At 36.9% G+C, this 14,053-nt stretch overlaps 1 protein-coding gene across 1 annotated transcript in view; it reads right to left on the bottom strand.

The window, feature by feature from the left end:
- Positions 1–200: 200 nt before the first annotated feature.
- The window catches only part of tcerg1l (transcription elongation regulator 1 like), a 104,551-nt gene continuing 90,698 nt past the window's right edge, over positions 201–14,053 (bottom strand). Inside the window, exons 7-14 of the mRNA XM_046853319.1 lie at positions 11,794–11,870; positions 9,684–9,772; positions 7,263–7,414; positions 5,892–5,976; positions 2,359–2,494; positions 1,986–2,075; positions 1,765–1,883; positions 201–914 (exon numbers count right to left, since the gene is read on the bottom strand). Of these exons, the coding sequence (XP_046709275.1) occupies positions 758–914; positions 1,765–1,883; positions 1,986–2,075; positions 2,359–2,494; positions 5,892–5,976; positions 7,263–7,414; positions 9,684–9,772; positions 11,794–11,870 (905 nt within the window). The 3' untranslated portion in view covers positions 201–757. The remainder of the gene's footprint in view (positions 915–1,764; positions 1,884–1,985; positions 2,076–2,358; positions 2,495–5,891; positions 5,977–7,262; positions 7,415–9,683; positions 9,773–11,793; positions 11,871–14,053) is intronic.

Here is a 14,053-nt window from a genome sequence, read left to right as displayed (position 1 = left end):
TAACTCAAAACCAGAAACATCAGAATAATCTTGTCTCTACTGTGAGAACAAATATCCTCTGTAATGATAATGTTCAATAATACATTTTATATACTCCTTTCTTAAATATTTTCCTGGCAAGAATTCTGATTGGAAAACAAATTCGAGAACACGAGACCGATTTAAAAGAGATGTCAATTATATCATTTCAGTCCTCCAACAACACTCACAATTTTTTTATTTATTTATCACAATGAACACTTTTGACACCCTAAACAAAATCAACCAAAACATGACGGCGATTCTCACAAAGAATCAGATATTCTCCTGTGACGCTCCACATACTCGACGTTACACTTTCACGAAACTTTGTTACAGCGCGCATTTGTCAACATGTATTTACAGTCTTAAAAAAAACACTTGATACCTGTATGCTCAGGTCAATGGCTTCCAACAGTACAGTTTGCCTATTTATTGAAATAAATTTTTTTAATTATGACATCTTGCAACATTGAATTTTAGAGCTTCAATATGAAACAGATCAGTCTCAGAATTAAACCACCTCGAAAGTTGAACCCGGCTGGCTCTGGTGCTTTTGCTGTTTGTGCGCTTTGTTCTGAATATCCAGAGTTCAGATAAAAACTCCAGACCCTGCAATAGGTTTTATTTACTTAGTCAGATGCAGTGGCATAATGTGTCCTTGTGCAGTTTGACTTGATTCCTGTCAAAAAGGCATTCTGTTAAAACAAATTAGTTTATTTCACAGTCTGCTGAAACTTCATCTCATCTTCCTCAGCCTCATTCGGTTCTCCTTATCACGCTTCTTGAGCCCACTGATGAACTGGGAGAAAAGCAGCTCCTGGTCCTTCTGCTTGGGAACACGTTTAAAACGTGGGTCTCGGCCATACTTTTCTGAGAACTCTTTGAAAGTTGACCTACATGGGGGAAAAAAAAGAAGAAATAAATCAGCCAAGCTGTCACAGGCTGCTGGAGCCATCCAATTTTCCATTTCACTGCAGCGATGATATACTGTTGCTCATTCGCACATGTGCTGCTCATCTCCCTGTGCTACTTTTGTGATTTAATACAGGTATGGTTATTGTTGATTTGCTGTTTGGATATGAACTTGAGTTGAGTACTTGATATATTTTTGTCCTCAGGGCTAAGAAAATGGATACAAGGGAATCATCAATATCCAGACACATTAGTAGTGCTTTTACACTAGCCCTGTCCACCAAACTTCGGCTTGAAGTTCAGTGCTTACACAAAAACTATTGTTCTTAATGGTTTGGCTAAGGACTTAGAAATGTTTAGTGGCTTAGGGAAAATTTTGAGATCATTCATCTCCTGTTATCTCTGTATTGGCACTTTTTAAAAGACATACTTCCTCTTATTTAGGAAGTCTGTAAATATTAATACTCATGCATGCTTTATAAAGGTACTTCGCAATTCCGTAAAAAGGTAAATGTGTCATCATTATAAATGATTTACTAGAAACCATGTTGTAAAGGAAGAAACAATACTTTTTTTTTCATGGTGCAAAAAGTAAACCTTCAAACAGACTTGAATTGGAATTCATTTCTTCCGGGAATCAGCAAAAGGAAACAAGATCAAACATCCCAAGTCATAGAAGCTTACACCTGCTTCGCAGATCACATCCATTATTAACACAATGGCTGAATATATAAATCTCAGGTCAAGATATTGGGGCGACATGTTTTCTTAATGGTACACACTGCACTAACATAAAAACTAAAATAATAAAGAGACAACACAGGAACATACTTGGATGTAATTTTGGACTCTTCAAGTAATTTCCTGAACTCCTCTTTCGCCTGCAGGAGTTTGTTCTTTTTTTCTTTATATTCTTCTTTTATCCTGGCTTTGGCGAACTGATCAAAAATCTTCAAAGGAGGGAAAAAAAACAGGATGCAGTATTGGTCATTGAAATGACATCTAGGTTAATAAGGGCAAGTCTTAAGTAAATAACCTTAACTCAGCCTTACCTGCTTCCTCTCCTCCGGTCCCAGAAGCAGGTAACGTGGATCAAACACAATTTTATGTAATTCTTTTTCCCATGTTGAAAATGCAGACACCTGATAATAAGATGGAAAGACAAATATGTGCATGCAAGCAACGATAAAGGCAACAATATCACATGCCCAAATGTCAGCTGGAAAGCTAATATTATATTTATTTAATATTCATATTAGATCAACTACAGAGTGAAGACTAAGAGGCCAGTGATCTTCATTTTAACTCAGAAATTAATTCTCAGAACTCACTATGAATTTTAAAGTGCCCCTGAAGCCATATTTAATGAACTGTACCTCTGCTTTACTTACTGAAGCTTATTTAAAGTGCTTTTAGTACTCTTACCCCTCTCTCTAAGAGCATATCTCTGAAGCGTGTGATCCGCAGCTCCAGTGGTAGGATAATCTGATTGGACGCAGTGCACCTCTCTGTATTCCGCTCCTCACTACCAGATGCAGAATTACTATACGGCTCTTCCAATCTAAATTAGAAGGCATAATAAAGACAATATGTGATGGGTATTTCCCTCTATCTGTTCCCAGATGTCTTCCATGCTCATCATGCTATTCAAATTCAAATGAATTATAATTATGTTAATGTTAATCATGCTTGTTGTAGAAATTACACAACAATTTAATTTCACATATTCCCAAACAACACAAAATTGCCTATTCAGGATCAATTCACTTTCTCACTGTAATAGAATTGTACTAGACATTGCTTGAATGTGAATCAGGACCACATCGCTCAGGCAATCTTGGATCGGTTGTGTTGGTTTGCATCAAAACTGACAAACAAAAATACATGTGTTCCTTTTCAAACAGTCAAAGTTTATATATATATATATATATATATATATATATATATATATATATATATATATATATATATATATATATATACAGTTGTGTTCAAAATTATTCAACCCCCACTGAAATTGATTGTTTTGTTCAGTTTGACATTGATTATGATCAGTCAGTCATCCTGCTTACAATTAAATCAAAGAGGCACGTGTAGGTCAGACAAATATAACATAACATTTATAATGAAATAACCACAAATGTCTTTTCTGAGCTCACATCATTATCAGTTTTATTCAACCCCCAAGTGACATTCAATCTTAGTACTTAGTACAACATCCTTTTACAGTTATAACAGCTTTTAAACGTGAAGCATAGCTTGACACAAGTGTCTTGCAGCGATCTACGGGTATCTTCGTCCATTCATCATGGGCAAAAGCCTCAAGTTCAGTCACATTCTTAGGCTTGCGCACTGCAACTGCTTTCTTTAAGTCCCACCAGAGGTTCTCAATCGGATTTAAGTCTGGTGACTGCGATGGCCACTTCAAAATGTTCCAGCCTTTAATCTGCAACCATGCTCTAGTGGACTTGGAGGTATGCTTGGGATCATTGTCCTGTTGAAAGGTCCAACGCCTTCCAAGCCTCAGGTTTGTGACGGACTGCATCACCTTGTCATCCAATATCTCCTGGTACTGAAGAGAATTCATGGTACCTTGCACACGCTGAAGCTTCCCAGTACCTGCAGAAGCAAAACAGCCCCAAAGCATGATTGACCCCCCGCCATGCTTCACAGTAGGCAAGGTGTTCTTTTCTTCATAGGCCTTGTTCTTCCTCCTCCAAACATAGCGTTGATCCATGGGCCCAAACAGTTCTAATTTTGTTTCATCAGTCCACAGAACACTATCCCAAAACTTCTGTGGTTTGTCCACATGACTTTTGGCATACTGCAGTCGACTCTTCTTATTCTTTGGGGACAGCAAGGGGGTGCGCCTGGGAGTTCTGGCATGGAGGCCTTCATTACGCAGGGTGCGCCGTATTGTCTGAGCAGAAACTTCAGTACCCACATCTGACAAATCTTTTCTCAGTTCCTCAGCAGTCACACGGGGACTTTTCTCCACTCTACGCTTCAGGTAGCGCACAGCAGTCGAAGTCAGCATCTTCTTTCTGCCACGACCAGGTAGCGTTTCAACAGTGCCCTTTGCCTTGAATTTGCGAATGATGCTTCCTATGGTGTCTCTTGGTATGTTTAACATCTTTGCAATCTTCTTATAGCCATTGCCCTTCCTGTGAAGAGTAATCACCTGTTCTCTTGTCTTCCTGGACCATTCTCTTGACCTCACCATGTTTGTAACCACACCAGTAAATGTCTAGAAGGAGCTGAGTATCACAGTCATTTTAAAGCTGCCTAATTGGTGCTTATTAGGCTTTATTGCTGCTCCCTGATATCCACAGGTGTTTTCAATACCTGACTGAAAACACTTAATTGAACCTCTGTTCTTCAGAGTGGTAGTCTTTAAGGGGTTGAATAATTATGTCAATGAAGAATTCACAAAAGAAACATTTACTACTGTATTACAAAACTAATTGATGTCATTTTAGTTGCATATGGTTCTTTAAGAAGTCCTTGTAGGATTTCATTCTGAATACAATTACAAATGTACACTAAATTCCCTAAAACCATTTACAGCATTGGGGGTTGAATAATTTTGAACACAACTGTATATATATATATACACAGTGGAACCCACTTATCTCGCCCTCGGTTAACTCGACAACCCTATTAAGTCGACGTTTTTGAAGTGAAACCGCCAAATTCTCGCTTTGTCTAAGCATTTTTTATCGGTTATGTCGACTTTTTTATGTCGCCGAACCCTAATATCTCAAGCACAAGGGGGGAAAAATTTGCCATTTAACGTCAGTTATCTCGATCGGCGCTGTGCAGCCACAGAAGAACTCACGAAAGTGGAGGAAAAATCAAGCCTCACAGATGCTACAGGTGTTGTATTGTATACTGGTGAATCTCTGCTGTTGGTTAGTGCACATATGCCTTTTGTTGTTAAATGTTATGCGATGAACGGGAGGCAAAAGCCGCGCTGGGTAGGAGCGCGGTGCGGAACGTGGGATGAGCAGCAAAAGCATAGAATGAACACCGGCAGGATCGGGGGGAATCCGCGATGCACTTTGGGAAGAAAAGCGCAGCCGTTGAGAGAGTGCCGGTGGGAAGGCACGTACCGGGATACACATGAGCGATAACAACGACCGCCGTGAACCAACATATACCAACAATAACGGACAGTGAGAGTGTGGAAGTTTAAATAGGAGCTGGTGATGATGATAAACGAGCACCATATGTGCGCGATTGAAGCCGGAAGCTTCAGAGAAAGCGGCCGAGAAAGCACCTGCTTCGCCGAAGGGGGCCGAAGGGGGCGTGGCAGGTGGATTCCTGACAGTTAACAAACATGTATGTGCATTTTTATAGCATGACTTCATCAAACAAATCACGGCAACGCTGTTGTGTAAAAAACCCTCCAAAAACACGTGCATGCACATTCTCATTTATTAACGCACATCATGTACATAAAGAAATTTCAAGCACGTTAATATATTGCCGCCATTTTGATTTTCGTTCATCTCGATCATCGGTTACCTCGATGATTTTTGGCGACCCCTAGGACATCGACATAACCGGGTTCCACTGTATATATATAACAACAAAATACTGAGTGTCACAGAATAAACATGAAATACAAACTGAATTCATTACAGTAAAATGTCTATTGAGCTATGAGCAAATATTTAAAATTTACTCTCAGAAATCACTTTCAGCTAGTAAAGTTTGAATGTCTTTTCACTGACAGATTTTTTAAAACCATCCTGCTTGTAAATAGTGTTTGGGAAATTCTTTCTTTCTTTCTTTCTTTCTTTCTTTCTTCTTTCTTTCTTTCTTTCTTTCTTTCTTTCGCTCGCTCGCTCGCTCGCTCGCTCGCTCGCTCGCTCGCTCGCTCGCTCGCTCGTTCGTTCGTTCATGTTTAACCATATTCCCTTACAACCAACTTCATCTACTAAATTAGGACATACTTGTTGCGTTTCGATTTTGAAATATGGTCTCCTTCATCATCGTCTTCATCCTCATCATCAGCTGAGAGGGAATTTGAGCCATCCTCTGCAGATAAAAACAATCAATGATCAATGGTGAAAACGGATGCAAGTGCTGGATAAAAAACATTTATTTAGAATGAAAAGGCAAACAATCTGAAATGACAGACAAACATAGAATAGGCAAACAATTAACAAACTGCAATATGAAAGCAAAACGAGGACAAAAATGAGAAGAAAATAATATAAATAAAAAATGTAAGCCTGTAACTAAGAATAAAAAGCCAGGTATACTAACAGTGACAGTGACGTGTATCACTTCACAAAAGATCCAATGCACTGACAAGGGAATGTATATATACTGTATATTTATACATATAATAATGAGACATGGGTGAAGACATACAGTATATGAACCATGACAAACACACATGGCACTGAAAGGCAGGCACTTTGTGGTGGCTAGTGCTTTGTAAACTCTGGCTTGTTGTGCTCCACGGGAGGGGGATATTATCTTCTGACATTGATATAATAGTTGTGCAGTGTTTAAGATTGTGTCATAAAGATTGTCTTACTTGAAGAGGCCAAACTACATCCAAACAGCAAGTAACAGTGTTTTTCTACTGGTTGATTTTCTATTATCCAACATACATTATAATGCCATTAACTTCATTTCTACCCATCTATGGTGAGTTTGTCAGCAGGCTAGATTAAAACCATGCAAAGCACATTCATTTTCTATAATAGAAATCAATTTAATAAACTTTAACTAATTATTTCTATCTGTTTTTGTCTGAATTGAGAAGTGGAAACATCAATAACTAATCACCCTGCGATGACAATAAGACTAAATCAATAAAAGCATACAAGCTTCAGGGAAATGTAGTCAGCCGTGTAATACCTTCCAGACAGGATCACAACTAATTCAATATGTACAGAGGCAGAAATACCAGATTCGCTCTTATTAGCTAATCCACGTGAACAGCAATCAATAGTTTTTTGGCCATTATAGTTCTCGGCAAACAACTTTATGATTATGCAGGGATTACGAGTGAGAGGATTTTGTTCAATTGTTAACGAAATAAATAGTTGGTGGTTTTACTATTGCCATCCACTGATCGATTTCATGAATTGACACTTGAGACACTTGTTTACCAGCCAGAACTATCGTTACTCTGTTTTTCAACAAAATAATAGGTTTGGCAACCTGTCCTGGTAACAGGCTCACACTGGTAAAACACAGTCATGCTGGTTGTTAACAGTGCCAGGACAAGCACACACACACACACACACACACACACACACACACACACACACACACACACACACACAAACACACACAGCGAGCTGCACCTGACAACTCTTTCTTGCGTTTATGTGGAGGATCTTCAATTATTTTGTTGAGGTCTCCTCTGTCTTTTAAATCCATTGGTTTCTCCCATACAGACAGCTGCATGGTGGGATTGAAGAAGAAAACCCTGTCATCTCCTGTCCAAACCACACACCTGCAAAATACAGAGAGAGCTGAGGAGACCCGCAATTACACACAAACAAACACACACACAAATACATACATGTGCACTTTATGTAGTCCTGTAGATAGGTCTTTTTTGTTCTAGTTAGTATTTGTGACATCTTGTGTGGTTGGTTTATGTTGAACCTTGGTCCTGGAGGATTGCTTTCTTTCACTGGGTATTGTGCACCAACTGTGTATAGTTGAAATGACAATAAAAGAAACAAAACACTTGCAAATGGACAAAAAAAAGCTTAGGAGACTTGCAATTCACACACACACACACACACACACACACACACACACACACACCTGCAAACACCAAGAGAACTGAGGAGATCTAGTCTTACATACAAACACAGATGCACGCACACGCACACACACACACACTGACACACACACACATGCAGGTGCACACAAAAATACACATCTGCAAACTAAAGAAGAGCTGAGAAAACCTACACTTACATACACACATGCACACAAACACCCACACACAACTGCAAACACAAAAGAAGCTGAGGATACCCACACTTACACACACACACACACACACACACACACACACACACACATACAAATGTTTGCTTTTGCATCCAACATTTTACTTATTATCTTGGTTTTACCTTAGCATGCAAGAAAACTCTACAAGTGAATTTCTCTGTTTCTTATTTTCCCGAAACACTTCACTGCAGCAAAAGTAAAGGGTGGCACAGGATCTTTCAGGGGTGCATTTATTTTATTCTTAAAATTCTAGCAATGATATTTTTGTTAAGCCCATTTTAAAGCTAAACATTTTGCCATATTGGGCTCTGCCCCTTTTTTTCCTCAGGAGCATAGAATCTTATGCATATATTTATTTATCTACAAAACCCTTGAAGTCTTGTGTCATCCCAGGAGCAAACTAGAAACAATGAAAAAATCAATATTCAGTTTAAAAATGTACACCCTTTGCTTTGAAAATGTCCTTTTATCTCTTACAGTGCACATAATATATACAGCACCTATACGACTCAAACAACAAGTCTCAATTCGGATGCATCCGGCACTGGACACATGATGCAATGCTCCGGAGTGCTGCAATAATTTGACGTGACTTCATGCTGAGCATGACAAACACATTCTGACATTTTATTTTGACTCGCATCACCAGATCTAAGCAGCTTGCTGCACGTAGTCATGACAGCTTTCAGTAAATACTACAATTCCCACCTTTCAATAAAAAACATCAGAAGCTATATGTGGCATCGTTTATATATTTCAAACAGATGGCAGATGTCTAATACTTCCTCTGTCCCTGCTATGTTAATGAGATCAACAATAAGACTCCAATCCTGTTGCAACCTAAAACAATAGTGTTCAAGCACACAGGAGCTGAATTAGAATGCAAACAAACACTATACTCTGAAGCTTGACTATGTGCTATATGGGCATTGCAGAAAGTGGATAGATATACTGCAGCTTTCATTCTGAGCCACAGTCTTCCACAATATGTATCAACTAAAGCCTGTCAAGTGAATTCAGCCCCATGAGCCAGCAAAAAAACTGACACAGACAAACCATTATGCCTTCTGAACTAAACTGAGTTTGTGTTTAGGGGCAGAGGGGCTTGGACTAGGGGATGCTGAGGCAGAGGGAGATAATTCGGCTTGCCCTATTCCAGTATTGTTTGGATATTAACTTGTGACTGGAACATAAAACAGATGCAAAACTAATGCAGAATTGATTTTTTGATTTGTTAAAAACACCAATACTAATAAAATAAAAACAAAGTTTATTTACTAACAGGGTTAACAATTTATTTTTAATTTTTTATTGCGTCTTGAACCAACCCCAGCCATTAGGGTTGCACAAGCCTTAATGCTAGTCCTAAGCCCGGATAAATGGGGAGGGTTGCGTTAGGAAGGGCATCCAGCGTAAAAACATGTGCCAAATCAAAACATGCAGATGATCCGCTGTGGCGACCCCTAACGGAAGAAGCCGAAAGAAAGTTTATTGTGTCAATTTTTTGTTATTGTGGTATTAACAGGCCTCCTCTAGCAATTTGTTACAATGATACTTAACACTCAATTATGTACAGTATAGTTGATGTACAAACCTCATCTTAATATTTTTATGTATTATAAAACATGTCCATTAACTGAACATCCTATTTATCACTTTGTACACACATTATCACAATAAAATGTGTTTGTTAAAGAAACAGTGGCCATAATTTAAAACCCATAAGAAAACGTTTAATTACAAATGTGACCACTTACCATGGTGATCCTGGCACTGGAGTGGAGGCAACTGGCCGTTTGTCTTTAGGAGAGCTGTCCATGTCCATGCTGATCTTAAACTGCTCTTCCTACACACACACACACACACACACACACACACACATTACACATTACCATGCCTACGCGTACAGTTGTACTAGTGCCCTGTCTCTAGCCACGTTTGTTTAAAATTGATTCCTAATTTATTTTGTGGACCAATATAAATTAGTTAAATATAGCAGGCAGTAAGCCAACTACAAGTGCCCCAACAGCCACCTCACCATCTTGAAAAGGTCTTATCCTCAATTAATGTTTACACGCCATGCACTCTTACTCCACTGATTATACAGATGTAAAGTTCAATTAACTTTCCAAGCACGAGGGTTAGGAGGCTAATCCTGGGAATGAGGAGAAAATATTGCTACATGATAAACGATTCAGACATGTTCAGCTCTCAACAATGGACAGACAGCAGTCAATTACCAAAACCCTGGCCGACTAAATGACACTGATTACCAATTCTCCACACTGGTGGCTGCTAAACCAAAATGCATCCGGCCAAATGAATTGGTGTTGTAGGGGAAATTTAGTTAATTACAATAACTGGAAAGGCCCATAAAAGGCAATGCATGTACCGAAGAAAAAGCCAGCACTACTGACACTAGCAACTGTACAGAGCATTCATACACTAAAACAAAAACAGCAAAACAAAATAAAAAAAATGACAGTGCCAGTGAATTTGTTAAATATATTAACATTAATGTATAGTTCATCACTTTTATGTTTGTAGTTCAATGTATACTTCATTACCATTAGGCATATTGCCTATTAGGCTGCCACATTTATTCACCACCTCTTAAAATTGAGACAGAAAACAAAGTAAGAGTTGAAGATTAGGGATTTTGCTAAAGGAACAGCTCTGCAAAGCTTGGATTTGAACTTATCACCTTCTGATCTGTTATTTGATACCTTAAGATTGTGCCTTCTTTTCCCTTAACCAGCATAATCTAATCCAACCACCTCCACTATTGAACTGATGTTCATAATACAAAATCACAAATCATAATACTTAACCAAAAATTGTAATGCCATATAGATTTACATCCAAGAGAGCCTGTGTTTTCTTATAATAGTCTAAATAATAAATGTTTAAAATTAAGATGAAATAAATCTAAATAAATATATAAAATAAATCCAGACAAATCCAAATAATGGCATTACCGTTACTGTTATATATTTGTTGTCTATTTTTTGGATTTCCCACTAATGGAGAGAATATATGATGAAGTGTACTGTATAATGTTTTTGAGAGAAAAAGAAACAAAATCATTTGATCTCTCGCCATGACTAAATACCTTCCTTGCCACATCAAGTAGATGTGGTTTATTGAGTACTACAGGAATCAAGATAATGCTGTTACCTTAGCTACAATATTGAACATGTTATATAGACTTACCAAATAGTGCCTCAGTTAAAATTTTTGGACAGGTACACCCTAACTTACAACATAGATAGGGACAGAAAAACCTGGTCGAACTGTAAGTCTATCAGGTCGTAATTCGAGAAGAGTGACTACTCTATGATGCATTTTGACACAGACGTAAATAGGCACTGTAAACACATTTAAAAAATGTTACATAGAACAAATAAAATAAATAAAAAATAAGATCACGCACATCTACAGGGAAAACTTAGAACAGTAACATCTCTTCCTCCCAGAGGCCTTATCCATCCTATGATATACTTCACAGAAGACTTTTCTGTGTAAACTTGTTGTTAGAATAACAAAGCGCTGCCCAAGCATGTGCTAATGAATGTAGCAACATGGCTTTTGTAGCCTGTGGCTCCCTTTTTAGATTGCAGTCAGCCAGTGTAAGATCATAGTATCCTTTAGGTTCAGCAATAAGCTTGCAGTAAGTTCGCTTAACATACAAAAGAAAGTCTTCTGTTCTTTCAGCACATACATGCACATTTTTTATATTTATTTTATGAGCAGTTCGATTCTTTTCTGGCCAAACCCCAGAAATGGAAATTAAATGAACGATACAGTTGTGCCAGTTTAGAGGTTGGCAGTGGCTAATGAGGGAGAAGGCAAATGATGATCACAAACCTCCACTTTGTCTTCTGGCATGGAGTGCACCACCAATGCTCCTGTACAGGATGGTTTTTTTACTTCCAGTTTCTTTTCTAGGGGAAGTAAGCAGATGTTATGCATTGACTTCTTCTTCTCCTTGTCTTATTTTAGTTTAAATTCTCATTAGTCTTAATCATTCACTGTGCAATCAGCAGAGAGCTTTCATGTTAAACCACACTTCAGTCTACAAGAATGACAATATAATTTAAAGTGTTGTCAAGTAGGCTAATTAAAGTACTTAAAGCATACAGTTGGTCGACCAATCAAATCGTCATTTATAAGCAATCTAGACAAGGCAAGTACAGAATGAAACTGATGCAAAATGTCGTCGGATATGTGTGTATATGCTATAGAAAATCAGTGTAATTCACATCACTTGATCTGACAATCATATGGTCATTCATAAGCTTATAAGTATATCAAGATGAAGCAAACTAAAGTTAGCATTGTCTTGGTCAAATATGCTAGGCCTTCCCTGAAAAGACATTTTCTGGATGGAAACATTTGTTGCTACAAATCTTTGATATCATTCAGCTTTGATGAAACCTTGAAGATGAATGTGCAAACCATTCCACAGGCACTATTGCACTCTTATACCATCAGAGCTTTTTGAAGTTTTTGAGTGCTAAAAACAAAAAAAAGAAAATTTTTGTCAAAAAATCGATTTTTGTCGATTTGTCAAAAGCATCAAATATTGATTTTTACTAATGTCCCTTGTGCACAGAGATTCTTCCAGATTTTTGTTAACTTTTTAATGATAATATATACTGTAAATGATGAAAATTCTGAAATTGTTCCAAAATTTATAGACACAGTCTTTCACAGATTGGTGAAGTTCTGCCCATCTTTATTTTTGAGAGTCTCCGCCTCTCTAAGATACAGAAAACTAACCTATTTAGTTGCTAATGGGTTTTCCAACTAATTACCTGATTTTTTTTCCTCTAAACGGTACATTTCACGGTTTAGTATGTACCTCGGTTTTTAAGTTTGGGTAAAATTTCATCAACAGTTTACATTTTTAGAACAATTTTAAATAAAATACCTGCTTGGTTAAATAATACATAAAATGTATATTTTTAAAAAATTTATAAAAAATAAAATAGAATTAATCAAATTAATGCAATACACATTTTTATTATATTGATTAAATTAAGTAATCAATTAAATTGCCACAAATTAATTTTATTAAATTGTTTACATTTGTTAGACCCTATTTGGGTAATACAGACGTGTATGTACTGTAAGTATGTCTCTTTGTTTTACATTTAATATTTAATTTTTTAAAGGTATGATCTACTTAACTGTCCTACTTATTTCAACATACTTCAACAAATGCCTTCATTCCTTATAGCCTTCATTCATTCACTCCCTCAATATGTGGAATCATCAGCATTAACTCCTATTAAGAGAAATTTTTGAAGCTGGATGTTTAAGAATCCATAACTTCCTGGTTAGCGGCTAATGCTAGTGCCATGGATTGTTTAGCATTTGCATGCATGCTCAATACAAATCTTCTTTCTGGTATGGAGTGAGAAGCCACAGTGACACTGCGTTAACTCTAGTTTCTTTTTTTATACTGCTGGCATTGTTGTGTATGTTTTTACATTTAATAATAAAAAAACAGTCAACACAAACTTGCGGTCTAGCGCTTAATACGTTACTGAGGGAACTCAGATTTTAACTTTGTTCCGCACGTAAAAAGACTTGCATTCATTACAAGTGCGTACTGAAACAAAAGCCCTGTATCGAATAAATAAATAAATAAATAAATATATATATATATATATATATATATATATATATATATATATATATATATATATATATATATATATATATATATATTTTTTTTTTTCTTTTTTTTTCTTTTTTCGGTACGCACTTGTACTGAATGTAACTTTGTTTTTTAATTTCTGTATAAGAAATTGTGTTAGCACACTACAAACTTTATTTTTTATGTATAATTTACTTGATGATCTTTCCTCAATCTGACTACATTTGCTAAAGAGTCAAAATGGATAAAATTGCTAAAGTACTGTTGTACTAAATAAACAAACAATAAGCCATGAATTGTTATGGTAGATTGTTATTTTATAGAATTTAGAATGATAAAGTGGTTTTCATTTGAAACTGAGAAGTAAAGGAGGCACCACTAAGACTTACAGTTTAAATATTTTCTTTTTGGTTTGTGTGTTTTTTCTGTTGTGTTTGTCTTTTAGTAATGGCTGGTGATGCT

This window comes from Silurus meridionalis, chromosome 7, assembly GCF_014805685.1.
Source record: "Silurus meridionalis isolate SWU-2019-XX chromosome 7, ASM1480568v1, whole genome shotgun sequence".
Lineage (NCBI taxonomy): Eukaryota > Metazoa > Chordata > Actinopteri > Siluriformes > Siluridae > Silurus > Silurus meridionalis.
The sequence above is the reverse complement of the archived record's forward strand: the minus strand, read 5'-3'. Positions and strand labels throughout refer to the sequence as shown.